The sequence below is a fragment of the Anabrus simplex genome, chromosome 7, assembly GCF_040414725.1.
Source record: "Anabrus simplex isolate iqAnaSimp1 chromosome 7, ASM4041472v1, whole genome shotgun sequence".
NCBI classification, from domain to species: Eukaryota; Metazoa; Arthropoda; class Insecta; order Orthoptera; family Tettigoniidae; genus Anabrus; species Anabrus simplex.
Window position 1 is genome coordinate 111,789,805 of NC_090271.1, and position 16,383 is coordinate 111,806,187.

The window sequence follows — 16,383 nt, forward strand, 5'->3', positions numbered from 1 at the left end:
GAGCTGTTTACTGTTTACTGTTTACTGCCCTACCCCAACGAGTTTTTCAACGCTCCGGAAAGTATATTCATGTGAACTTATGACATGCAGCTTGATACTGCAATTTTAGCCAAGGACATTCTAACATTTTGTATGTTTAGACTGACACCTATAATGATATCCTCTTTTTATGGTTTGTAAGAGCAATCAGGATCCTGATTTTTCACCATACAGGTTTGAATTTGAGGCTGATGATGCCCTTAATATGGGCGAAACATGCCCCTTAACATTTTATAATAATATTTAATTTCTAAAAAGATCTCTTTGTATTGAATAGGTGGATATATAAATAAACACTTGTAACATACTTTGTATTTACAGCTCTAGCATTCAAAGCGGAAGTCGACGGAACCATCAGAATCAGTCTGAGAGGGAGTCACATGACATATAACAGGTGTACATACATATGACATTGACACAAGCCTGGAATGAAACATCTGGTGATGAGGAACGTACGAATTTGGAAAACACCGAAAAGAAATATCTACCTATGTAAATCCTTAAAGGCTGGTAACCACGTATTACTTAATTGATAGGCAGTGCCCGTGTTGAAATTGTTAGGATTTCTACGTATTTCCACAGATTTCCGTATAATCCTGGACCTGTAGTGTCTAGTGTGGGTAAGAGCTCGAGCATCTTGGAACACGACATCATGACCCAGCGATAGGGCGTGCTCAGCTATTGCTGATTTGTCTGGCTGGATGAGATGAATATTTCGTTCATGTTCCTTGATACGAGTACAAATCGACCGGCATGATTGCCCAATGTATAACTTGCTGCAAGTACAGGGAAAATCGTAACATTCCACAACGGTGGTTTTCGACAGACATGCTGCCCCATACACAGTCTTCATTCTCCGATGACGTCCACCGGTATTTGTCCTTTGCCAGCCAAGAACAGAATAAGAGCACGTTGGTCCTGTTTGGACGCATTTGGTAATAACGTCGCCACAGTTCACGTGGCTGCATTTAACGCACGCACGACACTACTGCCACACTAATCCCTTTGTCTACATGTCCGTGTTTATACACCCGCATCGGAGTCCGTTACGTTGCATGTCCGCTGCAGCAACGCCCTCAAACGGAAACTTTTTGATCACGCCTTATATTAAAAAAATATGTACTAATGAAAGAAATAATTTCAGATGTGATTTCCGACTCGTCGATACTACAATCACTGGATCGCGACTTCGACTGGATAGTCCCTGACACTATTCAGACGGCTAAGAATAACCCAGAAAAGTATTTTCGCCTGATTGACAGGATCAAGCATTTCTATTTTGGCTGTAGCAGGATATGTGAGGATACACTCGAGAATTATGTTGACGTAAGTATAACCAATTCCTTAATAATTATCGGGAAATTTCATTTCAGCAACATACAAGAACATCCTCCAAGGACTAGGCCTATCAGTCATTACATTATAGTTTAAAATTATCTCTGTAAACTGTTAATGCTATTAGGTTATCTGATGTCATTTTAGTTTTGTTAAAGCAACAGTCACAACCATCAATCTCGCTACCACTGTCTGGAAAGTGGTAAATTGATGAAAATTCCACCGCCCGGATGTGAGATATGTATGTTGAGCAGATCTGCATATATTCCGCCAAAGATAGATAAGCTAGTAAATTGAACAGATGAAACATGAGCGAAAAGTTTCCTTCCCACATCTACAGACTTAGGACTGACAGTACACGTTCGCACTTTTCAGTAAAATAGCAGGCAACAGAAATGAAGTTCCTCCGTTCTTGTCTACAAAAAAAAATGGATAAAATAAGGAATGTCGATATCAGACAACAGCTTGGATTGGAAAGAAGCTTGCTGGAGACCATAGAAGTGAAGAGACAGCAATGGTATGATCACATGAAAAGGATGGATCGCCATAGGACTCCACGACCATACTTTGACCGCATTGTCTCAAGGAGAGACCAAGACCTCGTGATGCTTGGGAGAAGCATATTTTCAAGAATCTTGAAGTTAGACATGTAAACTGGCTTCGCATGTATGCACAACATCTGTGGATGGACAGAACATACTGGAGGAGGTTCCTGCACAACCGCACCTGGCTTACTGGCGTGAGAAATGATGATGATGATGATGATGATGATTATGATGATGATGATGGAGTAGCCCGGCTTATAGCCGTGATTGTTAGCCTGTTCGAGTCCCGTTGTTCGAAACATTTTCACCATCAGAATGTTGACCGGTAGAGTTGGCGAAGTGGTGGTATACTATTTCCAATCACTAGATTGCGGACCAAAAGCCCGGATTCATTTCCAAATCTCTCCGCAGTGTTCATATGGAGTGCAGACATATGAAGCTGTTCATAGTGATTTTTCCGTCAGAAAAAAAATGAAATGAAATGGCGTATGGCTTTTAGTGCCGGGAGTGTCCGAGGACATATTCGGCTCGCCAGGTGCAGGTCTTTTGATTTGACACCCGGAGACGACCTGCGCGTCGTGATGAGGATGAAATGATGATGATGACGACACATATACCCAGTCCCTGTGTCAGCGAAATTAGCCAATGATGGTTAAAATCCCCGACCCCGCCGGGAATCGATCGCGGGACCCCTCTGACCAAAGGCCAGTACGCCAACCCTTTAGCCATGGAGCCGGACTTTCCGTCAGGTGGAGATGTTAAGCCTTGAGTAGACCGCTTGGTGCTATTCGACAGGAGTAGGCTATGTGCCGGCACCGGCTTTCACTCTCTCTCTTCCTCATATCACATCATTCATTTCATCTCATTAGCTCCTCTGATGGGGTTGACGTCAGAAAGGGCAACCGGTCGTAAAAACTCGCCACGAACTTTCATCTCACTTCATGCCCGACCCCGTAGAGAAACGGGCAAAGTTTGTACGTACATCTGCATATACTGGTGTGGTTAACAGTCGCATACCAAACGGGGTTTTGGGGGTAGTTAATCACTGATCCGAGTGACATTTCTCGATCCTAACTTTCATATGATTCGTTCCTTTTCTTTAAGCAATTGTGACATTTGCCTATGACGAATATTCAGTGGGTCAACAGAAATGAGAGCGTCCGATGACAGTTGTTTGTTGCGTGTTTTATGCTGCTGGATTTGGATATATAGCTGGAACAGTCAGTCAGTCAGTCAATAGTGCTGAAATAAGGAAGTCGCGGTCTGTTTTCATCGCATGTTCAAAACTGTATAAACGGCCGAGTCTAATTGGGGAAGAAAAATTGACGAGGGACTTGAAAACTCGGACTGTGAATTCATTTGCATTGTATTTGAATGTTCATCCAGTGAAACTGAAGTTGATGATCGCGTGAGTCAGACAAAACTGATAAATGTATGGAAATATTCCCTGACCCATGATATTACAATATTTGGATTATAACTGGATTCCTTTTGCATAACAATAATCTTGTTAAATATTTGCTTAATTAAGCGACGGGAAAAAGTTTGAACTTTCTTGAAATCACAATTTGTATCGTATCAGAATGGTATTCTTTAGGAATAATTACATTAGTGTTTCAGCAATTTGTAATTTTTGGGAACATACATTATTTACATGAAGCCAGTTTTATCAATTCATACTGGGTGATCTCCTTGGTTTTTACTGCTGTGATTTCGTACATATAAATCCCATTCTCTTGTTAGTTTTGGGTTTTTTTCTTGATCTTGCTCATTTTTATGTATGCATAAACTGGACATTATTTTAGTACAGAGATGAAGAGAAAGCGAAGAGGGTGGTGATGGTAAAAACTAGGGTTGAATGTAGCGTGAAAAGTTTGACAAGCGTTCATTGTTCTACACATATTCGTAGGTGTTGTGTTCATAAAGAAGGTGGCGAGGGACTTGGAAACTCGGACTGTGAACGTATGAATTCCTGTTTCCTTTCCACTCCAGCATTCCAGATTTTCAACTTGATAAGTATTTAAACAGAATAAACATAATTGTTTATACTTTTCTAAACAGAAATAAACAAATAATTATGGTCGTCTACATTATTTGAGTGTGATTTGGTAGAATCTGATGATCATATAAGAACGAAAAATATCGTTCTATTTTAATTAAGTTGTTCCTTTTCCGGTTTAACACTGTTACCATATATTTTCTTCCAGGTAGTTTATAAACTTATTACTCAAAATTAGTTTCGGCAGACTGAAGAACCTAACAGATATACAGTAACATAACTGAGTCAAAACTGAAAGAAAATGGATTCAGATATTACAACCCCTAAGAGAGCCCACGACGTTTGGTGGATGAGCTCCTTTAGGACTACCCTGGACCCCCAATGGAGGAAATGGCACTGAAAGAGTTCAGGTAGTGTCTATACCCCATGTCATGGGCGGCCTGGTTATAACTTCTGTGGCTAACTTAATTCGGAATACTGGACGTACACGAGCCATCTCAACAAAATTTTCAGCTCATAGAATGGATCGCACTATCGAATATAGATTACCCCAGGGGTCAATTCACCCTCGGTCAAGACCGACGCAAGCAAGCAATCGGATTCTGGGAGACCTGGCGAGAAGTGCCTAAGGGAAATGTCGGAGCTTCTCAGAACATTAACAAACATCAAGGATAAAAAAGTGTTTTCAGAATCATCATCATCGTCATTATCAATTCTCCGTTCTAACAAGCCAGGTGTTTACTAACCTATTCCAGTTCATCCTGTTCATCGACTTCGCTGCCAGTTTGCATCACGGTTTGCAAGGTCTTTGAAAATTTGCTTTTCCCAACCATCACAAGGTCTCTCTCTGGGCTTTTTACCAACAACGTTCCTTTCATACTATGCTTTTGGGGTCCTATTTGGAGACATCCTACTCATATGTCAACACCATCGTAATCTGCTTAATTCTAAGGTTTCTAATAGACTCTTGGCCAATAAAAGTTGTTGCTGGATATTCTCATTCAGTATTTTTTCTCACCTTGTTTTCTAGAGACAAGAACGAAAACACTTCATTTCAGTGGCCTGTAGGGTGAATGTTTTCAAGTGTAGTCAACATTCTACCGTATGGACTCGAAGCAGCAATAAGTGTCGGTAAAAGATATGTTTTGTTTAGTGTGAGTTTGGAAGCTTGGGGAAATGTGTCATCCCAAAGCAGTTGACGAACGAAATGGTAGAATTTTGATGCTTGTATTCTCTTGCCTATTTCTTGGTTTATGGTATTGCCAGATAAAAAGAAGCTCGCTAAATATTTAAAGTTATTAATAATATCTACTTCTTCATATTGCACTCGCAGGAAGACTTTTTCAAGATTTCGGCTGATCACTAGAATAATGGTTTTAGTTCGGCTGATGATCATTCCCGTTCTTTCAAATTCATCTTGCTAAAGATCTAGCTCAGCTTTAACTTATGCTTCTGCCTCACCCCATACAATAACATCAGCAAATACAAGTGCGTTTGTTGTCTGATCCTTTCTTTTCACTGTTTTTATAACCTTATCCATTATGATAGACTCCGCTGTTGGTTTCAAAACAACTTGACCGGCCTCATTGAATTAGCACACAGCTCTTTGTCTCCCGATATTACTCAGTGGTCTCACTCGAGCTATAACCTCATCTGGCCATTCTTTAGGTCTCAACCTTTCCCATTTGTGCTTACGTGATCACATGCATTCCGTTCTTATCCCAATATTTTTAAGGAGAATTCTACTCGAAAAATGAGGTATAGTGTTGATTTATTCGGTCTAAATCCATGTTGTTCTTCCCCACGTTTAGGTTCAACAAATTTTCTGATTCTCTCCAGGATGGATACATTTATTTTTAACTCTGTAGTTGTTACACTTCTTTTAGTCACCTTTCTTAAATAGTGGAATGAACACGCCTTGCCTCCAGTCACCGGGCATTTAATTTTCTTCACAAATTTAGTTTAGTACTCTGTACAACCATTGTATTCCAGATTCTCCAAGTGCTTTGTTCATGTCCTCAATGAGCTCTGGGAACGAAGAGCATAAACATACAAACGATGATAAATACCAGCAAACTCAAACGGATAAATAGACGAGACGAAGGAGGGAAACGTTGGGATACTAACCGTGCAAGAAACGAGATACAGAGAAGAAGAAAAAGTGGAGTCATGAGGCTTCATGATGCTAAAGGAGAACCAGGAATCAGTATAGGAAAGAAGAGGCACGCACTTACATGCTTTGGTACAGGGTTCATAGTGAAAAAGAGATACGAGGGTGGAAAAAGTGAGGTAAAGAGCAGGTCGGAAAAAAATATCGACACCGACCTGCCGAGCAGGACATGATAATGAACAGTCATGCATCGACCAACGACAAAAAAGGGAAGGAGCCGCAATCCGTAGATAACTTCTGGGAGGGACTAGATTATTTCCTGAAAAGCATACCAGACAGACAGGTGAAAATACTCGTAGGTGATTATAATGCATAGGTCGGAAGAGAGAGCCAACGTAAGCGAATAGTAAGAGAGTACCGGGCACACAGGAGGACAAGTATAAAGGGCGAAACTTTAACCCAACCAAACTTAGACTAACAAAAACACACTTCAGGGCCAAACCTAACCAGAAAAAGACATGGGCAAGCCCACGTACAAGTGTAGGGCAATTACATATTGATCACGCTGCGGTAAGTCGGATAAGCACTAAAGATATCATGAATAACTTACCATATTCAGGAAGAACACAAGGATCGAGTCGGATCACTACCTTACGGAAGTCAAGTGCCGATGGATACCGAGCAGGAGTAGACATCCACAGACGAATAGAACATTGGGAAATACCAAGATCGATAGAAACAAACTAAGACGCACCAGTGAAAGTACGAGGAGAGGTTCCAAGCACGGAATGAATGGGGAGACAGAACGAAATTGAGAAAACAGGCTGAGTTATGGAAGAAAGAAGCAAAGAATAAGAAGAAGCACTGGTGGTGGAAGGACTGTGGGAAGACAGTAGAGAATACGAAAAGTCCTGGAGAGACTGGAGCAACAAGCATAACCCGGAAAAACGGGAGGTTCTTGTAGAAGCTAGAAAGGAAGTGGCCAGAGCAATAAAATAGACCAGAAGATAGAGGATGAAGTAGGAACTGGACGAGATTGAGAACAACTTCAGGAAAAAAACATCAGAGATTTTTTGGGGAATTTCAAAAAGGGGATAGGATACAAGAGCAGAGAATTGTTAAGAGATAAGAAAGAGAACTTGGCCAAACGTGCAAAGGAGAATAGTAGAATAATAGCGGAGTACTTCCACGACCAACTGAACTGAAAAACGCCTGGAGACGAACTGAAACTTGGGACGGACGTAGAGACAGCCATAACCTCCGACCAGGGATGAGGTGGTAAAAAGCCATAAGAGACCTGAACAATAACAAGGCGACCCGAGACGACGGAATATCGGCGGATATGGTAATGTGGTGAGGTGACAAAGCGACAGACAGTATGACAACTGGAGGACGACGAAATTACTGGAATTGTGAAAGAATGCATTCATAATACCGATACACCAGAAGGGAGATGAGAGCGACTCAAACAACTACAGAGGGATATCACGACATGAGATACTGAAAGAAAAAACAGGCAAGGGTGAATTTCAGGAGTGTTTTGTCAGAAGAGTTTGAGATCGAGACGGGTGTAAAACAGGGAGACGGACTGTCACCGATGTTATTCGACATAGCATTGGATGAAGTTATCAGACAATCAAGGTCAACAAACAACAAGATTGGGATACCAAAGACAAACGTGGAGGACAAAACGATAACAAGGGACTGGTGGACTGCCTAGCCTTTTCGGACGACTCAAAGAAACAACTCGAATACATGAGCAAGAAAGTCAGAAGTGTAGGACTACGGATCGCCTACGGCAAGACAAAGACTCTGAACACCACCGGGAGTTGGAAAACACCAGGAAGTATCGTGCAGAAGGTAGAAAATTTTAAGAACCTTGGAGAATACGTAACAGGAGGGAACATGAGCTGCGAGAGCATAAAAAAAGGATGGTGAAAAAGACGAGGACGACCTTACCGTGCGACCAGAGAAGTGTACAAAAAGAAAAATAACAACGGGCGTGAAGATCAGGAACTACAAGGCAATAGTGAGGACCGCGGCCCTACACACGGACGAGATGATGACACTGGGAAGACACTGGAGAAAGAAGAGAGAAGGAGGCAGACTCTGAAACCAAAAAGAGAAGGTGAAATAATAAGAACGAAGGTCGGAGACAAACTGTACCAAAACATGATGACGATATCAGAAGAAATAGGACGCAAGAAAGCAAGATTTCCTGGACAAGTGATCAAGATGAATATGGATAGAATGACCAGTTTTTTACATTTTATGGCTTATATTGGACCACTCTATTCAATTATACAAAGGATTTCTTGATTTCCTATCAGCCCAATATTTTTTCATTCTGGGAGATGCTGCCTTCCTTTGTCCTGTTGAAAATACCCTCCCATTAGACCTTTTTATTGATCTTGGTCTGTAGCCTGGTGTGTGTATCTTGAAGTATCTTAATTTTTTCTGTTTTGTTTTTGAGATCGTCTATTGTTATTTCTAGTTCTTTAATATCCTCCTTAATTTCCGTGTTCCATTTAATCTCGGTCTGCTATCCCTTAATTTTTCAATTATTCTTCTGCTAATTCTGGTGTCAGGTGTTCTGATAAGACATCCAAAGAATGATATGTTTTTTACTAATCATGCTGAATACTGGTTTTCAATTATTATTATTATTATTATTCGTTTAGGCCTACGATGGACCACGTGGTTCTTAACTCTGGTGAGCTCTTTTCTTCCTCTTAGCCCAGTATTCCTTCATTCTAACAACGGGTGGGACAGGAGAAAAGACGTGAACAAAGTGGGTTATCGGATTGCAGAAGGACTGGACTGAGATGGGGATCAAAGTGGAAGGTCTTGTCATTCGGCGGACCTAACCTAAGCAGATCAGTGATCGAACCAAACCAGTTCAATGGTCTACGTAGATCTATGCTCTTGTCCAGGGATGCTAGAGGAATATAGGCCGCTTCGGGGCTGTAACCTGGGGGCTTCCGCTCCCAAACCAGCTCTGCTTATTGTGCAACGAACGCTCTTGTCATTGATGTCTAGGTGTAATTCAACTTTTCTCCTCTCTCGAAGGTAGAATGCACTACTGTGTAATGTTTCTGCTGAGTAGGTTAATGCGCCAAAGTTTTTCATCCCTATTAGTGCTCACAATTATCGAATCCAGTCGTTAATTCACTTAGTCTCTAAATTTAGATAAGTACCGTAGAATTTCACGTTTGCATTATAAATATTTCTTCCGAATAAAGCTACATCTGTTGAATTTAATCCACCTTCGTTGTCAAAAGTTTGTACGACAGATCTAAAAATTTTGGATGTTTTTTCTATTTCCTATATTGGGCCTTCCTTCTCCACACGATGTTAATTTCCTTACAATAGAAAAGTACGTCCACTTCGTGATTATGAACAAAACGTTACTTCGCACTGATTAATTCTGTTATCTGTCCTTTAGTGTGTAATTTTGCATTGCAGTTATTCACCGTACACCTCCAACTACAAACTGTGACAAAGTTCGGTAAATAGTCCTATACTATCAACATAGATGAACAATGCACAACAGTGACCTTACTGTCCTTCGAAATAGTCCCCTCCCATTACTATGCACTGCTGAAGTCAGCGATACATGTCCCGGAAACTTTGCAAGAAGGCTTCCTTTGGGATGGCGTTCACAAGCCTCGTCACGTTTCGTTGGATGTCGGGAGTATCGTCAAATCTCTTTCCTTTCAAAGCGACTTTGAGTCGTGGGAATAGGAAGAAGTCCGGAGGATTGAGATCTGGCGAGTATGGGGATGTTCAAGTTGTACCACCCCCTTTTTTGCCATGAACTGTTTGACGATATTGGCTGCGTATGGGCGATCGTTATCGTGGACAAAAAAACCATGAACATTGTTGTGAGTACTGGGGTCGTACCCTGCGTAGACGTTTCATGAAACGGGTCAAAATTTCAATGTACCGTGCAGCATTCAACGTCGTTCCCTCAGGTAGACATTCCTTGTGGATAATACCTTGACTATCGAAAAAGGTGATGAGCATCGTTTTGATGCGTGACTTTTCGGCTCTGGCCTTTCTCCGACGAGGGGATCCCTGAGAACGCCATTCCATGCTTTGCCGTTTTGTTTCAGAGTCTTACCTGAGACACCAGATTTCATCCCCAGTGACAACACAATTCAAAAAATTTGGTGTCGCATTCGCCGATTCGACAAAATCCCGTGAAGCCTCTAAACGTGACTGCTTCTGATCGTCCGTCAAGTGATGTGGCACAAGACGAGAACACGTTTTCCTCTTCCCTAACTTCTGGGATGATTTGTCGCACGGATTCACGGTTTATCTGCAGTTCATCCGCTATCATGCGCACAGTTAATCGCCAGCCGTTCGTGATTAATACCCTCACCTTCTCAATGATTTCATCACTGGCGGCGGTCGCCGGTCTTCCACTACGGGGGTTGCCAGAAACACTTCCCTGGCCTCCTCGTAGACGGGCAAACCACTCGTACACACACTTCAAGGACAGTGCTCGATCTTCATAAACACGTACCAGCATCGCATGCGTTTCTTTCGGTGTCTTGCCAAGCTTAAAACAAAACTGTGCATTGATCCTTTGGTCGTTCATGTTACTGTTCGCAGTTCAGAACCAACGCACTGAACACAAACTGTGTCAAACAGGTCTTACACGGCACACTCACGATGCTCAACTGAACAACGTTGGAAGCAGGTGGTTAAAACCTGCTGCTACGCAAATGCAGCTTTGTGTGTCGCCAGTGTTGCTGGATCGACCGTTCTGACTTCATTCACCGAACTTTATTGTCACAGGTTGTATATATATCTGTATTATGTGTGAGTTGTACCAATCGGCGATGGTTTTACTTACAAGAAACGCCGGGCTTCGCGCGCAGACAGTACTACAGCCGCACCCAACACATCTCCCAATTTACGAATGATTTCGCTCTTTTTGAATTAATTGCTCGATTAATGTATCAGTTCAGACGCAGCTAAACGTTTGATCAGGAGTCAGCGTTAGTGAACAGATTGTGTTGGTTGCCGTTGCATTAAGGGGCGAACAATGGAACTGAGTCAGGGGGATAAAAATACACAGCTCCAAATTTTGACCAAATGTACAGTAGTTGTGAGCGGGATACTGTTATTTCCTTTGCCTCACAAGTGGAGAAAGCCAAATTACTATAATTCCTTCTTTTGCCTGAATTTGGAATGCTGTTTCAAAACTCGCGTAACTTAAAGTCCCTCTCACTCCATGGAATAAGCGAGATGTTAACTTTCCGTCCATAATTTCCTGTTAGGTGGCATCCCCTTTTCCCAACCAACTGCTCGTAAGATTCAGAGGTATTTTTTTTATCGAGCAACAATAACCGACGGGAGGATACACGTTCTTACCAAATGATGACTTTACCCGAATTAAAATTAAAAACAAACACGAAATTGGAAACGCCAAACTAGTAGTTTGATTATGTAAACAATTCGTTTAGGTGGTATATGATGTTGTGGAGGCTACTGTGATAACTGTGATAGATGGCTATCCCCAACATTTTTCGAAATATTTAAGAGAAACCCAAGCAGAAAAGGAAGTATGAACGGTCTAACTGAAATAATGCTCATACCAGCAAGCAAAGTAGTACAATATTAAATAATTGATATTTACAAAAATGAAATTCACTTAAGACTATGATGGGTAGAGTATGGAGCCGATTTAACATCCAGGAATCAAATATAACTGCATCATTCTGCAGTGAAACTCACTCTTGCCAATCAAAAAATAAAAGGTAAACGACTTGCAAACTTTAATACAGCTTGTATATTTTATTTTGCGGGAAAGCCGAATTTTACCTCTATCTGGGCTGTTTCTTTGTATATTTCATATATATTACTTTTATATCCTGAATTTCAACAAAACCCCAAATCCATCCTAGTCTAATTACATTTGTAATAATACATACTACAGATACTTAGGTCTGGTTGTATTTAAATGATAAAGTAAGTCGTTTTACACAATATCTATACTAATATAGAAAGTCTCCCCCCAAAAGATTGACGGAAGAAAACTACGCGAAATTATGAGAATCGATCCTTTCAGTCGTGGTGTCAGCTACCACATAAAGGAAAAGGAGTAGTGTTATATTCAGACTGCCCGAAAGCAAACTCCTGGATGACTCATAAATCACCTCTGTCCTCCTCTGAATACATGAACGCAGTGAAGATGACATGCAACCTCACCGCAGTCAGGTCGGTTCCCGGTAGGTCATGCAACACAACCCGTTGCCGCCAAAATGGCTGCAACGAGACAGAAACCCTTGGACATGTGCTGGGATTCTGCCGGAGCACTGAACTAACGCGCAACCACCGCCACCACCGTGTAAGATCGTCGATTGCTCAAGGCTTGAGACAGCGTGGATGGGAAGTGCACGAGGAGGTTCACTGCGTCTCTACCGATGACTCTAATCGGAGGGCGGACATCGCAGCCATCAACAGAGAGGACATGAAAGCGATGGTCTTAGATCCCACCATTCGCTTTGAAAGGGACCTGGATCAGGCTCGGGATATGGACCTAGAAAAGCAAGCTATTTATATTCCATGCTTGCCTTACCTTTCATCTAAGTATAAAATACCTATCGATCGGTGGATTGGAGGCCTGCTATTCGGAGCAAGAGGCGCCCTCCCTAGTCAGACACCGAACTTCCTACAAAACTTGAAAGTTCCATTCTGCGAGTTAGAAAAAATAGTAATACAGATACTGAGAAGATCTCTGCAAATCATTCACTTCCATCTGTACCTGAGAACGTGATTGACATTTCTCCCGCACTAGCCCTGGAAAAATAGAAGATAACAGCTTCAACGATTAAATTTTCATTTCTTGATATTTTTAAACTCCATTGAATTGAAACTGTATTCCGGATCCAAATGGTCACCCTCATTGGAGGACGGACGATTTATTTCTTTAATAAATCTCTCTTCTCAGACCAATTAATGACTTTATGATTTTTACTGTAAGTAGGGTATTTTTATTTCCCTAATTCACTTTTGATCCCCTTTAACAAAGGATTTTAAAAATATTAATTTGAAGTCAAAATTTGTATTTGATTAAGGGAAAACGTATTTTAAAGTAAGAATATAGGGTGAATCGGTTAAAATGTCCACATCAAATAACTCTAAACTGTTAGACATTTCGAAAATATGTCTTCACTTTCATTAATGTTACAAAGTGACTCATAATTAAACTTGTAGTTCTTCTTCAATATCTGCTGAGAAAACGGCACTAACTTTGTATTTTAACTGGAACTACACTGTTTTTTACACCTAGCTACAGATACGGATACTGCAAATTCAGGGTGTGATTTTTTCAAAATCCAATAAGTACTTCTCGCGAAAGAATGTTTTAAAACCTGCTTCGTTCGTATATTACAGTGCTGTGTTCTTGTATGTTACAATAAAGTATCAAAAAACTTTAAACCTTCGATAAATATTGAAGTTAGTAAAATAACTTTTTTGGATTATCGTTTTAAATCCAATGTGTAAATTTATCCATTTACATGTGTAAACAAACTATATTTTGGTTTCTTCCATAGCTAAATAGTGATCTGCACTTCACCCTGGGATTACACAGAACTTTAAAACTATATTCATTAGTGGCACCTGATCTACCCGTGTATGTCTACCAGTTTTGTTTTGACGGTGGACTCAACTTTCTAAAGAGCCGAGTACTCCAGTCGAAATACTGCTTGAAAGGTATTTTAATAATGTACTTATTTTCCTGGATTTGTGGAGAGAACTAATTAAGAGAAAAGGGTTATCAGTTTTAATTGTAAAATGTAGCATGTACAGTATGTTTGTGTCGTAGGAGCGTGCCATGCCGATGAAATTGGATACATATTTCGACAACGCACTGTAAACCAGAACTTTCTTCCAGAGTCACCTGAGATGATCACTCGTAGGAGGGTAGTAAGGATGTGGACCAACTTCGCCATAACTGGGTAAGCAGACATGCATTCATTCAACAATTTGTGATAATACAACAATGCAGTGTACACATACGTACTAAACGAATTGCAGACACGGAAGGAATTGCGATAGTTGGCGGGCAGTAACACTGTAGTTGTCACAGATACCAATCCGGTAAGGATTCTCCTGGGAAAACACCACTAGTATTACTTCAGTATGAACCATGTAAACGCTATCGTCCTGCCAGAACAGAAACATAACGCTAGCGCTAGGATTTGCTACGTTTGGGTAATCATAGCATGCATTATAATGAGTATTAACCTTGTCACAAGCGATGTTGAAAGTGGTGTCTTCATCCATTCCCACATTCCTGATATATTTTGACGAAATTTCGTTTGACAGGCTTTAGTTCTGTGTCCGCAATTCTCCGGATTTCTGTTGTCATATTGTCTAAGCTCTTCTATTCTCTGGGCCACTTTTTGAGCAGACTAAAGCGGAAGAGAGGGTATAGGCCAGGGGAAGACACGAGTGAGATTTCTACACCTGCGGTGTTGTCACATTGTAGGAGAGGGCGAAGGGGGTGGTGTTACACGCCTCCTGTCAGCACAAGTTACGGCAATGCTGTCGCCAATGCGGAGCTGCCATACTTATTCAGTAGATATATTGACCACGTGGGTGTAATTACTATCATAGTCCGTTTGAAACAGTAGTGGCGGTATGGGACTTCACTAACACGAATGCGTTAATGCATTAATTCTTTCCATTCCAATGTTGGAGTACAATTTTTCAATCGCGCGCCAGTTCATTTGGCAACCAAGGCGAGTGTGACGAGGCAATGACGTTACTTCCGTTATAGTCTGTTCAAAAGGTGGCCCGGATTATCGAGAGTGAGGATTATTCCTGTACACTTTATTTTTTTAGGTTTCCCCACAAATAGAAGTTACGCATGGTAAGATCAGGGGAACCATTTAGAAATGGAAAACCTTCGGTATATTGTCCATGGGATCAGCAGCAGTATGGGCTTTCGCAGAACCTTGGAAAATTCATTTTCTCTCGCATTATCTGACAGCAATTGAAAAACATAGTGCGAATATATCTTTGCGGTACCTCTCTGAATTTACGTATCATTAAAAAATTAAAGGCCCTAATATAAGGGGCAATCAAATGAAAACCGGACACCCGCTACAACGTGACCATGGAGTGGTTTTATTTAAAAGTTATTACTAAAAGCGTTAATACATTTATCGCACTGGGAGACGAGACGATCAATTCCAGTTTTGTAGAGAGAGGTAGGTCTGACGGATCAACAACCGCACCCACTCTTGCACTTCCTCGTCCGAATTCAACCGGCATCCACGAATGTCTTTCTTTCTCCGTGATTCCTCTATTTTCCTGGATAAGGCCATCAAACCGAACTATCACATCAGGAGTAATGGCTGGATGGGCCTGTCCTGAGCGCGCATCCCTTGCAGTGATGTGCGCCCTTCTCGGAATATCCTATACCACTCGTGCACACTAGCAGTGTTCGCCATACACAGCAGACATGCGACGATGAGTTTCGCATACTCGAGCACCCTCACCCACCAGAAAACGAACCACGCTGTTTTGCTTGCCTCAATTTCAACAGCTGGACGAACACACTAGACCACCCCGCGCACCGCCAAAGACATAACCCAACAACTGCGTGCACCTGTGAGTTGTCACTGTGTAGTTTTGCTATCACAGCGATGGTAGTATCGATATGTAACAACAGTGTTGCAACCTTTCACGTTGAATGTATGTTATGGCGGGTGTTCGGTTTTCATTTGACTGCCCCTTACATTTGTTGCGCTGTTATAGTGCACCATATGCCAACTTCAGCATCGTGCAGTGGGATTTCATGAGTTAAACAGGGATGTTTTGTGCTCCAGCACCCAGTGCTCTTTTTTCTGGGAGATAAGGTGCCGGTACTCACAATGTAAAGTCTTTGGTAAGACCTCAACTAGAGTATGGTTCCATTATATGGGACCCTCACCAGCATTACGTGATTCGAGAACTGGGAAAATTCCAATGAAAAGCAGGTCGATTTGTTTTGGTTGATTTCCGACAAAAGAGTAGCGTTACGAAAATGTTGCAAAATTTGGGCTGGGAAGATTTGACAAAAAGGAAACGAGCTGCTCGACTAAGAGGTATGTTCCAAGCTGTCAGTGCAGAGATGGCGTGGAATGACATTAGTAAACGAGTAAGTTTTAATGGTGTTTTTAAAAGTAGGAAAGATCACAATATGAAGATAAAGTTGGAATTCTAGAGAACAAATTGGGAAACTATTCGTTTATAGGAAGGAGAATTAGGGATTGGAATAATTTACCAAGTGAGATGATGATAATGATGCTTGTTGTTTAAAGGGGTCTAACATCGAGGTCATCGGCCCCTAA

General features: G+C 41.4%; 1 protein-coding gene across 1 annotated transcript in view; it reads left to right on the forward strand.

Annotated features, from left to right (window-relative positions):
• The window catches only part of LOC136876942 (esterase E4), a 215,031-nt gene that overhangs the window by 157,285 nt on the left and 41,363 nt on the right, over nucleotides 1–16,383 (forward strand). The window contains exons 7-9 of the mRNA XM_067150707.2: nucleotides 1,184–1,365; nucleotides 13,597–13,756; nucleotides 13,869–14,001. Of these exons, the coding sequence (XP_067006808.2) occupies nucleotides 1,184–1,365; nucleotides 13,597–13,756; nucleotides 13,869–14,001 (475 nt within the window). The remainder of the gene's footprint in view (nucleotides 1–1,183; nucleotides 1,366–13,596; nucleotides 13,757–13,868; nucleotides 14,002–16,383) is intronic.